Source organism: Staurois parvus, unplaced genomic scaffold (assembly GCF_062004578.1).
Source record: "Staurois parvus isolate SC_StPar_1 unplaced genomic scaffold, SC_StPar_1.0 ptg000025l, whole genome shotgun sequence".
In the NCBI taxonomy this organism is placed as follows: domain Eukaryota; kingdom Metazoa; phylum Chordata; class Amphibia; order Anura; family Ranidae; genus Staurois; species Staurois parvus.
In genome coordinates, this window is record NW_028317821.1 from 5538137 (window position 1) to 5557788 (window position 19652).

Consider the following 19652-nt stretch of genomic DNA (forward strand, 5'->3'; position numbering starts at 1 on the left):
ATAAACTGTATTACAGCATGTAAAAAGTGTGCATTCTATTCTGTAATTTTTCCTGTTTAAAACTACACTAAAATTATGATTCTGGTTTTTTACAAATGAAATACATTTATTCTTTTAAATCTTGGACTTTTTTCAATGTGAAACCTGTAAATATATGTTAAAAGTGTAAAAATATAAAAAAAGCAAACAAAAAACATCAGCAGTAAACTCATAATTAAATGGAAAAGGAGAATAAAGAGTTAATTAGGGGTGATTAGAGTAAATTAAGGGTTAATAAGGTGTTAGAGGTACATTTAATTAAAACAAAAAAAAAGCACAACAACTTTTTTTTACTTGACAGGTTGATTTTGACTGACTTTATCTGCAGATCAAGTTCATCCCTTTTTTCCATCTGTAGATGAATAAACAGAAAGATACATGAAACCATGTTTCTTTTTATCTTTCTGTGGCTGAACAATGTTGTTGATAAACATTGTCAGGCTGATTTTTTTTTACAGCTCCAATTGCTAGGACTTGTTTACACTTCACCTGTCAACAGGGGAAACCCACTGGCAGCTTAACGAGTCATTGGTTGTTAAGGACGTGGGCGGTGGCCTTGCTCCTTAACCACAGGTAATAGCCAGCTTCTTTTTTTGTTCTTGATGGCTTTTTTTTAAATTTACATTTCAGCTGACAGTTGAAAGAACCGAGACTGAATGTATCATTTTCAGGTATCAGTGCATTTGCACGAGCACCAATACTTGTGCAAATGCTTAGTATCGGCATCGATACCGTTATTGGTGCAACCATAATAATAGGCATCCTGAACCTTCTTTTTAAAGGAACTTAAAAACTGCTTCAGATCTTGGCATTATGATACCACACAGATCAATAGCAAAGAAACCACCTGGCCCTAAATAACTAAGTTTTACATGTTCCACCTGCATACTTGTTAAGAATGTTCTAATCACTGGAACCTGATTTGGAAGACCTGATTCTGATTTAATGGATTTGAAGTGGTGGTAAAGGTAGGAACTTTTGCACATGACAAATCTGCATTTTGGTCATTTATTTTAGGAGAATGAATACCCCAAGTAATTTTTATGTGTCACTTGATTAAAGCGCAGTTTCAGTGAAAAAAAAAAAAAAAAAGTCAGCAGCTACAAAAACTGTAGCGGCTGACTTATAAAAAATGGACAGTTACCGGTCCCTTGATCCCACAGCCCGTTTCACCGGCCACCCTGTGTTCCCGGTGCTGGCATCTTCACTGTGGGCACTGGGCAGCTTGCAGCTTCACAGCCGGGTGCCCACTGCGCATGCGCGAATTGTGCTACGCTTTGTGAATGGTCCCATAGTCTACTGGGACCTGTCACGTGTCTCAGAAGACTTTGGGGGGGGGGGGGGGGAGGACAACTGCCTCTTCCAATCACCTAGGCAGTCGCAGTGGAAGTGGGAGCAGGTACCTGTCAATTTCGGGTACCCGCTCCCCAAAGGCGCCAATCCTTAACAGGGAGCGGGGGAGCTCTGCTTTAAGTATATCATCTTTATTTGTAGGCACTGTCTGAATAAAGATCCAATTTTTGCCTGTTCAAATATTTTGAAAGAGTCAACAATTTCCATAAGGTGTAAACTGTCACAGGATTGTGTATGTATGTATATATATATATTTATGTGTATGCGCGTGTGTGATTTTACAGTTTAAAAGTGGTATTATCATGCAAGTAACAAAACTATAAAAAATATAGCTTAATTATAAAGCTGAAAGTGTATGTCCAGCCAAAACCTTTTTCTTTTTACTGCAATCTGGGGCTCCATTAGAGAATACCTCTCAGTTTTTATTAAAGAGATTGTAAGACCTCACCTTGTAAAACAACCCATTCAATTTAAAATAGAAATGAAAGGCAAAACGTTTGTATATAAACATAAAAACCCATTACAAATACCTTCCCCCCCCCTTTTTTTTAATAAGTGATCACATACCCTCTGTTGTCAGCTGTATAGGAGCTGGGGGAGAAGAATCAGCAGCACACTGATCCTTCCAGTAAATGGCTTGGGGGGGGTCAGGACAAGTCATTGGAGGACAGCAGGCTAAGCTCCCATCACAGCTAGATAACTGACCACAGTGTGTTCTTCTGCTTAGCGTGGTTTAACCACTTCCCGACCGTCCGTTGTATATAAACGGCCGGACGGTGGCAGTGCAGGGTCGGGTGGCCGTTTATAAACGGCCTCCCCGCACCCTGCTTGTGCGTACTCCCTGGGAGCACGCAGCACCGCGATCCGGTTCCTGCTGTGCCCTCCAGACACAGTGAAACACCGATCTTCGGACCTCTGTACGAGGTCCTGATTATGTGATCACTGATTGGCCAATCAGTGATCACATGCAAAGTAGTAAGCAGATGTCACATCATTGCTTACTACGTGTGTGAATGATCACAGAGGTCACATGGTGTAAGGCTATTCACAACAGCCTTGTACCATGTGACAAGCTGTGACCAATCACAGCTCACTCAGTACTTCTCAATGACTGCAAGAATGCAGACAGAGAGAAAGAGAAATGATTGCTTTTACATCCTATATGGGTGTAAAAGCAATCAGTGTAAAAAAAAAAAAAAAAATCTTCATTACCCCCCACAAGTAGTACAGTGTCACCATGGTGACACTGTACTGCTAGGTTGACAATATGTAAAAAAAATAAAAATAAATAAAAAATAATATAAAAAAATAAAAATGCAAAAAAAAAAAGTTTAAAAATTATAATTTTTGGTTATAAACTAATTTGGATTTTTTTTTTACTAAAAAGATAAACGGAATACATTTTGGTCAAGATTTATGATGAAATATTATTTATTTGCAAAATTTTATAAAAAACCCACTTTTTTCAAAATTTTTGGACTTTTTCATTTACATAGCAAAAAAAAAAAAAATCCCAGCGGTGAAAAAATACCACCAAAATAAAGCTTTATCTGTCTCAAAAAAAGTTAAAAAATTCATTTGGGTACAGTGTTGCATGACCGCACAATTGTCATTCAAAGTGTGATAGCGCTGAAAGCTGAAAATTGCCCTGGTCAGGAAGGGGGTAAAAGTGTCCAGACAGGAAGTGGTTAATAGGAAGCACAGGGACTGGAAGGAACACCAGGGATTTCACACAAAGGAAGCAATACAAAGAGAAAAGGATACTTTTTGTACATGTTAAAGCAGGCGCATATCAGGAATAGGAAATATTGGGTGTACATATTCTTTAAGGTGACAATTAGAGATGAGCGAATCGAACATGACGAAGTGGAATTCGTTCCGAAGATTTGGAAAAATTCTATTCGCGACGAATCCGAAGATTAGCAAACTTCGGATGCACGAATCAAATTTTCCCAAAAATGGCGGCAACATGTGTGGCGACGGAGAAAATGGACAGAGAAGATGGGCCTAGGCCTGTGTATGGCTTCAGAATACTGCTGCCTCCACCGCCACCCTGCGCCATGTGCCACTTTCGGGTCTCCTCACACTGCTGCCAGGTCCATACCGATTCATGGCCCCCTGTACCGGCTCCTCATGAACGTGGTTCAGCGGGTTTGCATCACTTAACGGCAAATCGTTGACAAATGCTGGGACGTTCAGTGTTGTGCGCATTAAGCCAGACACCAAAGGGCAGCACAGACCTGTTATTACTCGCTCAAGCATGGCTGAACAAAACCAGTCTCTACCACAAATTGGACCCAGACCTGCCCAGGGTCTCGTAAGTAGATTGCACGGAGGAGTAGAGTTCGTTATTGGAATTAACTGTGAGGGACTTTTAAACCTAGGCCTGTGTATGGCCTTCAATTGAAGCTGCTTCTGCTCCGCCACTCTGCCATTGGACTCTTGATAGTCGTCTCCCCACGCTGCTGCTGGGGGGACTTTTTAACATAGGCCTCTGTATGGCCTTCAATTTTAGCTGCTTACGCTCCGCCACTCTGCCATGGGCCCCTGTACCGCCTCCTCATGCTGCTGCCAGGCCCGTAATCTGCCATGGGCCCCCGTACCGACTCCTCATGCTGCTGCCAGGCCCGTAATCTGTCATGGGCCCCTGTACCGCCTCCTCATGCTGCTGCCAGGTCCAGAGTGTGTCATGGGTCCCTGTACGGCCTCCCATTGCTGCTGTCTCCATCGCCACACTCTGCCATGTGCCACTTTCAGGTCTCCTGACACTGCTGGTGGGTTCCATTTTGTCATAGGGTGCTGTATAGCCTCCCATTGCTGCTGCCTCCACCGCCACACTGTGGCTCCACACTCTGGTTTTGGCCCCGTGACTGCCCAAATGAGTGAAGTGTGCGGTGATTCTAAGATCGACGGCACTCATCTGCATGTCATACTGACTGACAGTATTATTTCTCTTCCCCAGCAGACTCCAAGGGCATTTAAATTAAAGGTACAGTGTTCTGCACTAATATAAAGGCTCTCTGAAGCCTAGAAACACCCTTTTTATAAGTTAAATTCGCAGCGAATATATTCGGCTCGAAGCGAATTTATTCGGCGAATTCGGCGAATCAGCCGAACCGAATTTTTGAATAATTCGCTCGTCTCTAGTGACAATGATGGAAAATCTTCAACAGCAACACATACAGGATTTGTATTTGTTTTATTACATTAGGGGAAGGCTAGAATTCATGACAGCTTTTTCTGTGTCCTTGATGCCTATTTTCCATAACGTTTTGTCTGGTAAAACCCTAATGGACCCCCGATAACAGTAAAATCTGACAAGGGTTCTATCCCTTCCTCACTTTATCTACAACCAAAAGAAAATCTGGTGATCCTGCCATTAACAAAAGGAATGTCCTAGGCTGACAGCATTTATGGAGAGGCAGTGTTATCACTGGACTTCAGAATAGCTCTTCATCTTCTGTTCTGTTAACTGGGCAGGGCTGATGACACTGCTTGAGATTTATACAGGAAAGTTATTAGCCCACTGAATTTCTGGCAGATTCAACAGGTATTTTGTTTTGCACTTACAGAACAGATGTAACAAAAAGTTAGTATATTCAACAAAGTAAAGTTTACATACACTTTATGTTGTGCTATTATATCTGTATATTTTAATGAATGTTTGTACTTCCCTTCTTATTTATCAAATAAATGGGTTTGGATGAAGCTACTTACTTAACTCACTAATTTCTAGCAATTTGTTCCACTGGAAGACAACCTCACTTAGAACAGACATCAAACAAAAAGATCAAATTGCTGTTTACTTAGCTGAATTAGATATGTCACTCTGGTAATAAAAGCTGAGTGTTAACTCCTCTCTCCTCTACAAAGCTCATGTAACCAGTTTGGCTACATATTCTAATGAGGTGTCATATATCAATGAATGGGACAGACATAGCTACATCATAAATGAACACAAACAATTTTAACATTGTTTTTTTTTAACTTATAATACATTTAACATACAACGAAGGATAAAATAAAAAAGTGCTGTTGCCACATTTTGATTGTACAGTTACAGTACACAATATGGATTGGACCAAAAGGGACAGTATGGACAGCTGTCTCGGCAGAGCTCTATACTTGAAATCACAGCATGTCAGCACAACAGTACAGCTAAGGACCCCGGTTCAATAACAGAAGACATTTGCAAGCACTTTGTAGCTGTCCCCAATACACTAGCAGTAGACACTTATACACTTCCTTTTCAGCTGTCAGAAATGTAAAACACCTTAATCGTCATGCAGAGCTGGCCACAGTGTAAATGACCATAAGTAGCTTGTCAGCACTTTGTACATTGTGACTCTACACTAATCTACTACTTCTACTATATCACTATATCACTTAAAGCCCAAACAAAAATACCTAAAGGCTCATGTACACTGCAGCTGATAAACTCACAGTTAGGAGCGGTTAAGCGGTTTTTTTCAGCAGCCCCTGAACTCACCCTAATGTTTTCCTATGTGTCCATGTACACATCTTCATTTACAGTCGTTTACAGGCATTTGAGTTTACAGTTGTTTTTTTGAATGCATAAAAACATGCGTTCAGCAGTCGATTTTATCAGCGATTCAAATGCAAAACACTTGTAAACGCACATAAACGCGTTATGCAAATGCGGATAAACAGACTTTTTTTAACCTAGGTTTTCCAGCAGTTTCCATCATTCAGAAGTGTCCCGTGTACATGGGGCCTAATACAGCTGTGTGGCTTGATAGATTGCCATTAAAGTGTTATTTTGCATACTTATCTGAAATCTATAACCCCAGTTATGCGGGAGCACCAGCAAAAAACTTACCTGCACTACACTCTGCATTATGTTAACACCAATTCACAGGCAGTGATGTGTACATGCTTACAACATTCTCACTGCACAGGATCAACTTGGAAAGGGCAAAATAAATTTAGTTTTAAGTGAGGTCAAAGGGAAAAAAACAGCTTATAAATAATGGAGGATTTTCCATAGGAAAGGAATTCATCCATTTAAGGGATGTAAACTTTAAAAAAAAAAAATAAATGCTGTGACGATCACGGCATCAGACCCCAGCCCTGCTCACCAAACTTGTGACCAAAGGACTAGCCAATCTAAAACCACGCTGTCCCATGTGTAACAATGCCACGCCCAGCTGCACAAAGATTTTCCAGCTAATGGACCACAATCTGTGTATCTGCAGCCTGGGAGTGATTGTTACTGGGTCAGGTTAATTACGCAATTAACCCTTCACATTGCCACCACCTCCTTTTTGTACAGAGAAAGAGGAAACTCGGCAATATCAGCAATAACGCTATGATGTTTGCATAACCGTCGGTATACCACTGTCACCGCAGGCAGAAATATACCAAAATTTAAAACACACAGTAGCGCTCTTTACAGGCAGGGGTTCTTAGTTTGCATTAAAGAGCTTTAGAAACAGTTCAACACTTTCAGAAAGTAAGATTTATTACTAAAAGGTCAAAAGGGTGCAATAACAATATTTACACACACACACACACACACACACGTTTAAAGAGATAAAGTACTTGCCGTCAGCCTTGGTTTAGCAGATCAAGTTTCCTGAGCCAAAAGGGCCTTATCTCCCAAAGTTAGTTACGATGTTAAAGGGGAGAATCTTCAACTTAACTAAACTCAGCTTAGCTCAGCTTTTTCTAGGAACTCAGCAGCGTGTCTCCTTAAAGCAGAGAACCAATCGCCTCATTTGGGGAGGGGTGTTGTGGTGGAGACCCAAGCTAGAACCAAAAACCCTCCCAGTTGATGTCATGGTTCATAACTTATTCTCGGTGCATTTAGCAGCCTTGCCACTAGCAGATTAATACGCAGAATCACCTGCTGAACGTCTAGGTATGAAATATGACATACCTGCTGGGATGGTTAAGGAGATATAATTTTCTGCTCTCCTGTTGATGCCAGCTAGGGGATGTAATATATCAGACGTCTTGTATTAACGAGACCAATCTGAATATATGCCTGGTTTTTATGTACATCTTTCATAGTCCAAGATATGTAATCATAGGGGAAAAGGGGATGTTTAAATGTGAGTCCGTTTTACGATTACCTGGAATGTTTTTGAGCTCAGTGAAGGACTTGGTTTATGGTTTTACAATTCTTCTCCAAACAGAGTCTCACAGACATCTTGGGGCCAGGCTAACTGGGGTTTATAAACATGAGCTCTCCAGCTGGCCTTGATGCCTTTGATCTTTGCATCAAACAGACCACATGTCACTTCTCAGAGAGGGAGGGGGGATATCGGAGGAATCTGATTTGGGAGTAGAAAATGATACAAGATGGAGGCCTTTGCCAAAATGGAGGCTTGCATTCCATCTCTGTGTGCATGATTGCTACAAATGCCAATTATTTTACAGGTAAAAAAAAATGTGCGTTTACTATTTTTTTTTCTGGACCCTGTAAAGCACTGCAACAGTAATCAGCAGATCGCTGGTGCCATGCAGTCTCCTGCAGACTGTCAGTATAATTTGTGTGCCTGTACATCGTACGGGCAGACAGTTTTACACTGAGAGGAAGATTTTCATTGTCAGTACTTGTAGTCAATTCATTCATACAACTCTATGAATGAATGACACAGCAGTATGGGCGGAGCAGTTTTCAAAAGTGGCTGTTAGTACAGGCAGTGACTGCAGCAGTAGGAACATGTTACACCCTAAAAATGGGTGAAACATGTAACATGTTCCCAAAGGTGAACTTATCCTTTAAAACTTGTAAACTTCCACTGAATTAGACAACCTGTCTCAGACCTAGGAAAACTCAAACTGAGCATGTGATGAAAAAACATACAAAGAAGTTACCTCAAATAAAAACTGCAGATGAAAAGGATTAATAGAATGCTAAATTTGGACTTTTCCTGCAAATTTTGACTTTTCCTGCTTAGCCCTTTTTACCGTGTGCTCTCCATTTTCCCTATTGCTCCTCTAACCAATAAGAATGCTCAGAAGGTGGAAGAAGGCAGGGCCAAGCTTCGGTTTTGAAGGAAAAGTTCAGATTTGCATATAACTTCAGCTGTCCATAGCTCTAAAAGTATTGATTGAGGTTCCATTCACTAAAAATCCCCTCTGCTTATTTTTCATCACATGACCAATTTAAATTGTTTATGACAAAATGACCGATTTGTTGGCACCCTGAAGCAAAGATCCTGTAACAAGTTTGTAAGGGTCCTGCAACAGGAAAAAAACCTAGCTCTTCCAATCTGCGCAATGTAAACCAGTACACTCAAAATGCCGATTACTATAGACGGATTGTGCTCCTTATAGACTGAAAAATGAATGTTATTTCATTACTTTTTTTTTGCTTACTTCCCAATTCTTCTAACCGGGCATTTCATATAAATCCATATTTATCTATCTATTCATGAATTACAGTAACAGTACAAAATCAGCTACTATACTTTTGTTTGTACAGGCTGAAATTGGCACACCAATTGAAAGCGCTATATAACAAACTCGAATTCTGACTGTCTGCTTATTATTATGATAATGTATAATAAAGAGCATATCTTCAACCCAGATGATGACTAATTTAATAAAGGGGCAAGAAAGTTTTTTGCCCAGAACTCTGTGTTACCATTTATTAAATAAGACCCCAGGGAGGGTTTTGGCACTATTGGGTAAGTTTAACCACTTCCCGCCCGCCTGAGTACTGCGGACAGGCGGTAGCTGCAGGCAAAGCGACATACCTGTACACCGCTTTGCTCTTCCGGGTTTACAGCGCTCATCCCCCCTGCTGACCCCCACTGTCATTCGTTGTAGGAGGTGTATGTCAGCAGGTCTCGGTCAGTGATTTTGGCCGATCTCCTACAGCAAATAGAGATGCAGAGCTGTGCCTGTATTTGTAAATACAGGCACAGGATCTAGCTGGCTCTTCTCTCCCTGGAACCATTTTGTTCCAGAGAGAGAAGAAAGACATCACACGTGAGTAAAAGCAGCACACTGTACCCACACACATTAGATAGACATTTTAACACCTTGATTGCCCCCTGCCAGTGCCATTAGTACAGTGTCAGTGTAAAGTATTTTTCCCTGATCACTGTATTAATGCCACTAGCTATGTCAGATAGCGTCAGGGTCAGTTAGCGTCCCTCCCAGCTAGGCTCAGTTAGCGTTAGATTGCCCGCACACTATCACACTCACGCTACAGGTCGCTGATCACCATCATTACTAGTATAGTGTTTGTAAGGATCAATATACTGATCACAAACAAAAAACTATACCAGTGCCGCCTTTTTATTAGTGTCCACAAAAACGCAGTGTTAGCAGGATCATCCCCGTTTGCTGCCAGCACTAGCGTTTAGCCCCAATGCTCCCCCCACCCATAACAAGATTCAGTATAATTTCTGATCACTGTCTGTAATACAATGCACACAAAACCGCAGTGTTCACAGAATCAGGCCTGATCTCTGTTAAAACTTACCTGTAAATTATTTTGTAGCAGTTCAAGCAGTCCCTGACAGCCAGGTGCTCTTTTTTCCCATGAGTAGCACTAGGTACCTGTAAATTTAGAGTCCAAAATGTCCAACAAAAGGTACACTAGTGAAGAGGACTACAGAATTCTGAGCATGTCAGGTGAGAGCGAAGGGGAAGACTCCCTGACATAATCAGCCTTAGAATACGAACCTGTAGACAGCAGTGGCACTCTGACAGGTAGCTTGGACGATGGAGAAGAGGTCCTTGTTCAGATCAGGCATACCCTACCCCATGAAGCTGAAGTGCTAGGATCACATGACTTGTCTCATATGCAGCAGAGTGCCAGTACTAGTGCTGCACTACCTTTTGGTGAACTGGCGATCACCAGCGGCCTAGTACATCCTGGTCCTTTTTATAGCAGCACTGCAGTATCACTTGGTCACATGGCCAGTCCCATTAATGCAGTACAAGCTGGTGCGGTTTCAAGCACAAGTAGTTTCCCGCAGCCACCAAGAATTCGCACACAGGCCCGTAGAGCCCCTACTGTCCTTCGGGACGTGCTTGCAAATCCTGATTGACAGCCCACAGATTCTGCAGCACCTGTACTTCCCCCATTCACTGTCCAACCCGGAATTCAGGTGGAAACAGCAAATTTAACTACTCCCCTTGATTTTATGGAGCTGTTTTTCACAGATTTGTACAATTTGATTGTGGGCCAAAGCAATTTATATGCTCAACAATATATCGCCTCAAACCTTGCCAGACCATTCGCATGGAAACCCATTACGGTTTCCGAATGTAAAACTTTTTGGGGCCTAACCCTCAACATAAGTATTACAAAAAAGAATGAGTTGCGATTGTATTGGTCCACAGACCTAATTCATCATATGTTCTCTGTTGCCATGACCAGGCATAGATATGAGACGATATTGCGCTTCATGCATTTCAGTGATAACACACTGTCATCCTCGGGGTAACCCTGAACATGACAGGCTCTACAAAATTTGGCCCCTCATAAACCACCTGAGAAATTTGCAGATGTGTATACGCCCCAGCAAAACATCTGTGTGGATGAGTCCCTCATTCACTTTACTGGCCGCCTTTCATTCAAACAGTACATCCCCAGCAAGCATGCTAGATATGGGGTCAAATTGTATAAGCTCTGTGAGAGGGCCACAGGCTATACGTACAAATTTAGGGTTTGAGGGAAGAGAAAGCGAAGTAGAGCCCCCCAACTGCCCAGACTACATGGGGAGCAGTGGCAAGATAGTTTGGGACTTGATGTCGTGTATGTTCCATAAGGGGTACCACTTATACGTGGACAATTTGTATACAAGCGTGCCACTATTTAGACATTTATACAATCTTGGAATTGGCTCATGTGGCACCGTGCGACCTAATTGCCGGGGCTTCCCCCAATGGCTTGACTTAGAAAGAGGGAGACAGCCTGCTTGAGGAATAATGAATTGCTCACAGTGAAGTGGAAGGACAAATGGGATGTTTTCGTCCTGTCTTCCACTCACACAGATGCGACAGTCCAAATTAACATAGTATCTGGCGTTGTTGAGAAACCCCTCTGTGTCCACGACTATAACCTTAACATGGAAGGGGTGGACTGGCAGAGATTTCTTTTCATTTTTTCATTCAGCCAGCAGGCTGCATAAAAAAAAAAAAAAAAAGAACATAGTATATACACCCAACAAGGACAAGCGACGTACTGGTACATCACTGGACTTTGAGTGGTTATACCAGGATGATGCCTGCAGCTGCAGGCATCATCCTGGTATAATTTGTTTTCAGCCAGCAATCGGCTTTCATGTAAAAGCAATCCTAGTGGCTAAATAGCTGCAGGATTACTTTTACAAGCAGGGGAAAAAGATGCCCCCCATCCCCCACTGCCTTCCATGGCCTTCTTGGGCATTCTCGTTCCATTGGGGGAATCTGAGAATGCAGCCAGTGTTTCTGCCAGCTAACCATAGAGCTGATTGGAGCCCGGAATGGTGCCAATCATCTCTATAGTCTAAGAAATCGGAAGCTACGAGCATATCATCACTTCAGTTTCACAGGATATAAACAGCGCCATTTGTAAATTGGGAAAACATATGATTACAGAGATCTTGCTGAGATTAGATAATGTAAGGGCAGAAGAGATATCTAGAGTCTAAAAGATTTCTCAAAAAAGAATATATGACAATGCCCATTGAAGTTATAGGGGATATTTGCATTCCCTGTTATAGCATTAAAAGTGATAAAAAAATAAAAAATGAAAGGGACAGAGTAAAAATAATTTAAAAAATCAAATTAACTTTAAAAAGAAGCGTTGACCCTATGCCAGTATGTTAACAGCGGTTGCACCATGCATATGAGGTACGTCAGATCAGTAATTCTCACACTAGACCTCCTTTGTAAATCTAAAATGGTATCTTGTAAAGGCTTTTAAAGCATTGCCTATGGATATTAAAAATATATGCAGTTTGTTGCCATTGCATGGGGCATGTGCAGTTTTAACCAGTTGCCCTCCTGAGGATTTACCCCCCTTAATGACCAGGCCTCTTTCTGCTACTCGGCGCTGCACTAATGCAACTGATAATTGTGCGGTCATGCAATGCTGCACCCAAACAAAATTTATGTCCTTTTTTCACACAAATAGAGCTTTCTTTCGGTGGTATTTGATCACCTGTGCGTTTTTTATTTTTCACGCTATAGACAAAAAAAAAAAAAAAAATTTTGAACAAAAACGATTTTTTTTACTTTCAGCTATAAAAAATATAAAGTAAACTCAAAGTTAGTTATAAATTTAGGCCAAAATGTATTCTGCTACATGTTTTTGGTAAAAAAAAATCCCAATAAGTGTATATTGATTGCTTTGTGTGAAAGTTATAGCGTCTACAAACTATGGTATAGATACTGCATTTTACGCCATTATTTTCGCTATACAGCGCTGCGCAAGTTTAACGGACAATTGTGCGGTCATACAATATGGTACATAAATGAAATTTATGACCTTTTTTCACACAAATAGAGCTTTCTTTTGGTGGTATTTGATAGCCTGTGCGTTTTTTATTTTTTGCGCTATCAAAAAAAAAAAAAAGGCTGACAATTGTGAGGAAAAAAAAACAATATTTTGGACTTTTTGCTATAAAACATGTCCAGTAAAAAAATTTAAAAATCAAATTTCGGCATAAAATGTATTCTGCGCCATGTCTTTGCTAACAAAAAACCCGATACGTATAAATTAATTGGTTTACGTGAAAGTTATAGCGTTTACAAAATGGCAATAAAGATACTGGGATTTTTGATTTTTTTTTATACTAATAATGGCGGCGATCAGTGACTTATGGCGGGACTGCGGCGGACATTCTGACACTGGGGGGGAACTGACTTGGGGTCACTGACATCCCCAGTGACACCAATACAGTGATCGGTGCAAAAAAAAAAAAAAACACCTGACACTGTACTAATGGCACTGGGGAGGAAGGGGTTAACTTTATTTACTGAAAGGGTTAACTGTGTGAGGGGAGTGTTTTACTAGGGGGCGGGGGTGTGTACTGCACGGGACAGCTGATCGGGAGAGATAAACTCTTCTCTCCGGCTCAGCATGTCAGGAGCTGACAGGGAACTGACAGAAAGCAGAGCTACTGCAGCCCTGCTCTCTGTCAGTGATTGCTGCTAATCGGCGGGACACAGCCGGTAACGACTGGCTGTGACCCGGCAACTGACATCTGCGGCCGTGATCGGGACAGGTAGGGCGGTGGTGCACCTCGTGCGTGCCTCCTACCTGTTTTGCAAACACACGTTTTAAAACGTGGTTTTGCCCAGCCGTGCCGCCCTGCCAACGTATTTCTACAGGGGCTGGGCATCATCTTTTATATATTTTACCAAATAATTGGCCAACATATTGTGTTTTTGCGCATTAAAAGTAAAAAAAAAAATATTTTTGTAAAAATATTAGCGTCTGAAAAATCTCTGCACGAGTACTATGTGACATAAAAAATTGCACCCACCATTTTATTCACTAGGATGTCTGCTTTAAAAAAATATATAATGTTTGGGGGTTCAAAGTAATTTCCTAGCAAAAAATACTGATTTTTATCATGTGAACAAAAAGTGTCAGAAAAGGCTTGGTCTTCAGGTGGTCAGAAAAGTGAGTGATGTGTGGCATAAACATTTAATGCTGGGCATAAAATGCCCCCACCTCCCAAAATTACCCCTTTTTGTAAAGTAGACACCCCAAACTATTTGCTGAGAGGCATGTTGAGTCAATAGAAGAATTAATGTTTTTACCACAGGTTTTTGGAAAATGACGGAAAAAAAAAAAATTTACATATATATATATATATTTATTTTTTCTTTTACACAAAATTGTCACTTAAATTGTCCCATTACTTTTGGTCCCTTAACAAGTGGGAGGCACATATGCAAACTGTTGTAATTCCTACACCGTTCACCTGATTTGGATGTAAATACCCTCAAATTAAAGCTGACAGTCTGCAGTTAAAGCACATCTTGTTCGTTTCATTTCAAATCCATTGCGGTGGTGTATAGAGCCAAAAATGTTAGAATTGTGTTGATGTCCCAATATTTATGGACCTGACTGTATATTTAGACATATATTATGTAATATTATGAAATCTGCTATTTGTCTATAATGCGCAACCTAGGACAATCTGTTCTTAAACATTTGTGGATAACTGCGTAAGTTTTGTTTTGTGCAATTAAAACATGTTCAATACAAAGTACTCTTAAAAAAAAAAAAAAAAGATACGTATTTCTGTCCTCATTTACCTCTGAAAGGATTTTTTTTCTATGCAGAAAGTTTTGTGATCCAGGCACCCCAGCCAGACATTATGGCCAAATCTTTGACCTCCACTACAGCAGCACAACCTAGTCTTCATGAACACCCTCCAGCCGCTGAGTGAACAATGAAGAACCAGGATCAAACTGATGTCATAACTGTGCTCTCCTCTAGTAACCATGTTTTCAGTGTCAGTACTGTAACAAAGCCTGGCTACTAGTGATGGCCCATCCTTTCCCTGTGTGAGTCTAGAAGCACAGAAGATTGTGGGAAGCCACAAGACAAATTCAAGTACCTATACTTTTTGTATTTAAAATGCACTTACATAACTGCGTTCGCTGGCGCCCTTGACTCATGTGCCTTGAACTCTGCTTTAGCTTAAGTGTAAGGGGTAGGTTAACTGTTATTATCTGTAAGGGTTCATGTGGTTTATTACTTCAAGGTGTTCCTAAATATTATTGCACTAAGCATAATTATATACAATATGTTTAATTCTATCCTGTCTAGGCTTGCTGATAAACCTGTATCAACTGTACTGTAGTGCTTCTTCCAACAAAACTATAACTCTACTCTTAAGTGATGCTAACTAAAAATATACTGTACCTTCCCTCTAAACTGGACATATGTGGACCATATGCTAACATGTACCAAGGAAAATAGTATTTCTGAAACGAATAACATTAGTAGTGTTGTTTATGTGTTTCAACTATACAATATTTAAGCCTAGAAATTTTCTGGAACCATCCATTCAACAAAACACTGGAAAAGTTAACTTGTCCAGTAGGACTTCAGGTCTCGGAAATCACAAGAGGAAAGGGCAGTTTTGGAATAAAATAGAGCTCCCAATATGTCTTGTTTTTTCTAGAAAATGGGTTTATTTTTATTAAAATTCTAAAGAACCTGAAAAATGCAAATATATTATAACTTACTTTGACATAAGCTCCACAGGATACTATTAGTTTATTGTCAGGAGAGAAATGTATATCCTTCACCCAGTCATCACCTTTATTCACATGACACTGTCTGAGCAGCTCCCCACTGTCCACTTTCCAAATCTACCAAATAGAGGACAAAAAAAAAAATAAGCATTTTTTTGTGGACTCCTCAAGCATAGTGACCATGCAGTCCACATGAGTAACTGGTTTTATTCTGTATGCTTAAAAAGTAACCACTGAATTGCAAGATAAGTAGTAAATAGGTGAAATTAAACATGTAGCAAAAAAAGAGAAGGCAGTTGTAAAGAGAATAAAACATGGACCTTTTCATGCATAGTGTGCCTAAATTAAAACTACTGTAAAGAGTTTAAGAAATGTCAAGTATCCGGACATCTGCAATTTCAAATTTGAATTTGAATGAAGACTTTATTATTTTAGGGCCCAACGGGACTTGATAATTTTGATAAAGCAAACTCATGCTATACCAAAATTTGACTTAAAGTCTAATTGTAGTTTATACACAAATTAAACGAATGAAGACAGGTTGCCTCAAAATAGTAATCTGTTCGCAATATTTTGTAATGCTGAACTAGTCCCAGCACCAAACTCCTATGCTCTTCAGGAAGTTTTAGCTACTGTGTGCTCTGTGTAAAAGCAATAATTTCCAAATAGTGGTCTGAACTGCCCCCTGACTACTTTGCTGCAATCAGCAGAGAGTATGAGTGTTCCCAACTGATTTTAAGGCTAGGTTCACACCTGTGCGGCCTTGCATGGGCATGAGAGGTCATTCATTTGAATGGGTTGCTGTGCCCCAGGACACGCAGGAAAGAAGTCCCTGCACTATCTTTAAAATCACACCCTGCACGGGAACCGAGGTTTGAGTTACGATTTCTAGTGCGGGCGGTGTGCCATTAGGATTAATGGCACTGGCCCATGGGTCTCGCATTTCTCTGTGCGGGTGGTTGTGGCTGCCAGTATTTGTATGGGTCCCGCAGTGGCACCACCTGCACAGATACGAACCGAGCCTAAGACCATATTAACACTGAAAAATGTTGCTAAATATTAATAATTTTAACAACTATATCTGGATGTGCCCTCATCAGACTAACAGAAGAAAAATGATTATATTCTACTCATTTACAAAAAAGGTACTCGTCATAAGTCGCAAGGTTCTTACAATGTATTTTTAACCCAGGCACTGTTTGCAGAATACTTTTTTTTGCCTACCCTTAAACTTCTATCTCATTCAGAAACATTTTAGCAGTACAATTTACAAATACCAGTGCTCAGACATACCATGATTTCTCCATTGTCATCGCCAGTGGCTAGATGGTTGTTGTCTGAAGAAAAGTTGGAGCAGCGCACACAGCTCTGGTGACCTGTCAGCTCATGCAGGAGAGTTGATCCAACAAAACTCCAAATCTGAGACAAAAGAGTCAACTTTACGGTTACAATTTTATTTCATCTTTGTTTTTTCAGTATATCAACAAGTACATCATTATCAATGCATAAGAACTGCCTAGGTCATCCTAAAGCAATTTAGCAGATTCTACCTTTTATTTCTTTAAGCAGGCTGTAACTGTACTGCTTGGACATTATAACACTTTGGGACACATTGCTGATTAGGGTCATCTGATGGCTGGTCCAGTACCCAGAAATATGTTCATGTCATATGTAACATCAAACTGATATTTTTGTAAGAGCACAGTGCAGTAACGCACAGGTTACTAAATCAGATGATGAAAACTAGGTTAATTGATATAAATTAGTGCACTCTGCATGGTCTTAACCCAAGAAAGGTTAAGAACCAAGGGGCATTCGTAGTTAATACTGAGCTGATTTGTTTACATCCTTTCTATAGTGTTTCTTTCTACCACAGTTCACATGTAAAAATAAAATTTACACAAATAAATAAAATTATGTAATATACAAGTAGTGGGAAACCTGCAATCCTAGGTGAATTCTAAACTTCAATATTTAATGCTGCCACTAACCAATCACTTTTTTTTTTTTAATTTTACTCACTTTACCTTATGTGGTGCATTACTGTATAGAGATTATTAACAGCCGAGCTAATGCAGGCAAACTGTGCTGTCATCTGGCTGTTTGATATTATGCTCCCCCTAGTGGATACAGCACATACAGAAAATGAATACTTATTACAGCTGAGCTTGCCTTGTTATCCCTTATTTTTTTTAACACAATCAAAACTAAAAAGGCTTTGAACAAAGAGAACAGTTGCTTATCCTTGGTGCCGCAAAACATGTCACTGCATCAGAGAAGCAAAAAGAGAATCACAGCCTCAAAGTCTCACCTAGACACAACCTATTCAATGGCACTCCTGGCTACATAACTCTATAAACACCTGGGCTCTGTGTGCACTGTGCAAAGTCAGGGTGCAATTAGGTGAGGTTATGTGACAATTTCAGTAACTTATAAAGTGCTGCGCTACATTAAATCCTTAATACCGCAATAATAAACAAAATGTGGGGAATATTTCAATCGTGATAACATTAACTTGCCATAATATACAGTATGCATATAAACTCAAACATATTTAATCTGCAAACAAAAAGAATTTAAATCAAAAGTGCACTAGATAAGTGAGAGGATTCCACTAGCACTGTAATACTGCAAATGGAATACACAATTCAAAAATACCAAACGATGCCTTGATTAGGTATACAAAATGCTCCACATTCACAAATGTGATCCCTCATCAGTGTAAACACCACCAGTCACTGTGCGCTCACCTAACTCCTAGACCTAGAGAAGGTCACTATGAGTTTTTCCCCTTTAAGGGGTCCTAATGGCTACTTACAGTTACCAAACACTTCCTCCAGATTCCTCCTCCAAGGCTACCAATGTTGTCAAATTAGCAAAGTTATCTCTCCACCATCAATGTCACTCAAAGGGAATAGAAACTGCATATACTGTTTTACCGCATAAAATACCATTACATATTTATTAAAACCTACTACAATACACTCACAATGTAAGTGCACAAATCCTCAGTAGTGCACCACCTTAAAAAGGAATAGTTGCATATACAGGTACCTGTCCCCTTAAGGGTAAGACCACAGCATTACCAAACTCTTGTATCCAGGTAGCTCTTTCATGGTGGCATGATGATGTCACTTAGCTTCCACTCAACGTGTTTTGTCACTTCCTGTGACTTCTTCCAAAGAACCAATATTAAAATTTCAGAACTCTGAATACACTTTCTCCAATCATTCTCCAATGGAAGGCCCTGGCCACTCCTCCTAATACGAATACTGGGAAAGTGCACACACAGAGATTCTATGTTGATTCCTCATAGTGGCAGGCAGCCCACGAACACTGAGACGAGAACTATCTCAGAAGACTAGAGGGAGATGCCTGATATAGTATTCTCCTCTTGCTTCCAGAGACCAATTTACTGCTCTAGGTCTTTTTCCTTGGTACTGTTAAATGACTCCCAGGACTAAACACTGGTCCTGAGTACTATTCTGTGACCCTCTGTAATCCTGTAAAGTGCATGCATCTACTACACGGTTTCCTGCTCCTTTTTTTTATATTCCATTTCTTAGTTTTGTACTCTGTCTTTACTGTACCTTGGCACTTTTGTCGGCGGAAGTGGATGAAAACTTTGAGTAGTCAGGTGAAACATCACAAGACAAAACAGCACCAGTGTGACAAAGGAATTCTTCCTCTTTAGTTTCATTACTAAGGTCCCGTATCTGAAAGAAAGATTACTATACTCAAACTGGGAAAAAAATCTGGATTTAACACACCAAAGCTTTAAACACAATTCCATTTATGTAAACGTAGGTGCAACAGTAAATAGAAAATCCAATCAAAATTTGTATTTTATCTTTAAATTTAGGGACCTTTTTCAGGTTTTACTTGGTCTTGGAGAGATTTCCCACTGCATATTGTCTGGGTGACCACTATCTCCAGGCCAGGAATTGAGGACAATCTCCCCAAGAGAGATTAAGTCAGAAATAAGATCTGGGAGGAGTTCTAAATACTTTGACTTATATAAAAAAAAAAAAAAAAAAAAGAAGAAGAGGTTAAGGTCCCATTTAAAAAGACGA

General features: G+C 40.2%; 1 protein-coding gene across 2 annotated transcripts in view; it reads right to left on the bottom strand.

Annotated features, from left to right (window-relative positions):
• APAF1 (apoptotic peptidase activating factor 1) overlaps nucleotides 1–19652 on the bottom strand; it is a 137957-nt gene that overhangs the window by 3318 nt on the left and 114987 nt on the right. For both annotated transcript variants that reach the window (XM_089694103.1, XM_089694111.1), the window contains exons 24-26: nucleotides 19170–19295; nucleotides 16873–16998; nucleotides 15571–15696 (exon numbers count right to left, since the gene is read on the bottom strand). In XM_089694103.1, coding sequence (XP_089550229.1) covers nucleotides 15571–15696; nucleotides 16873–16998; nucleotides 19170–19295 — 378 coding nt within the window. The remainder of the gene's footprint in view (nucleotides 1–15570; nucleotides 15697–16872; nucleotides 16999–19169; nucleotides 19296–19652) is intronic.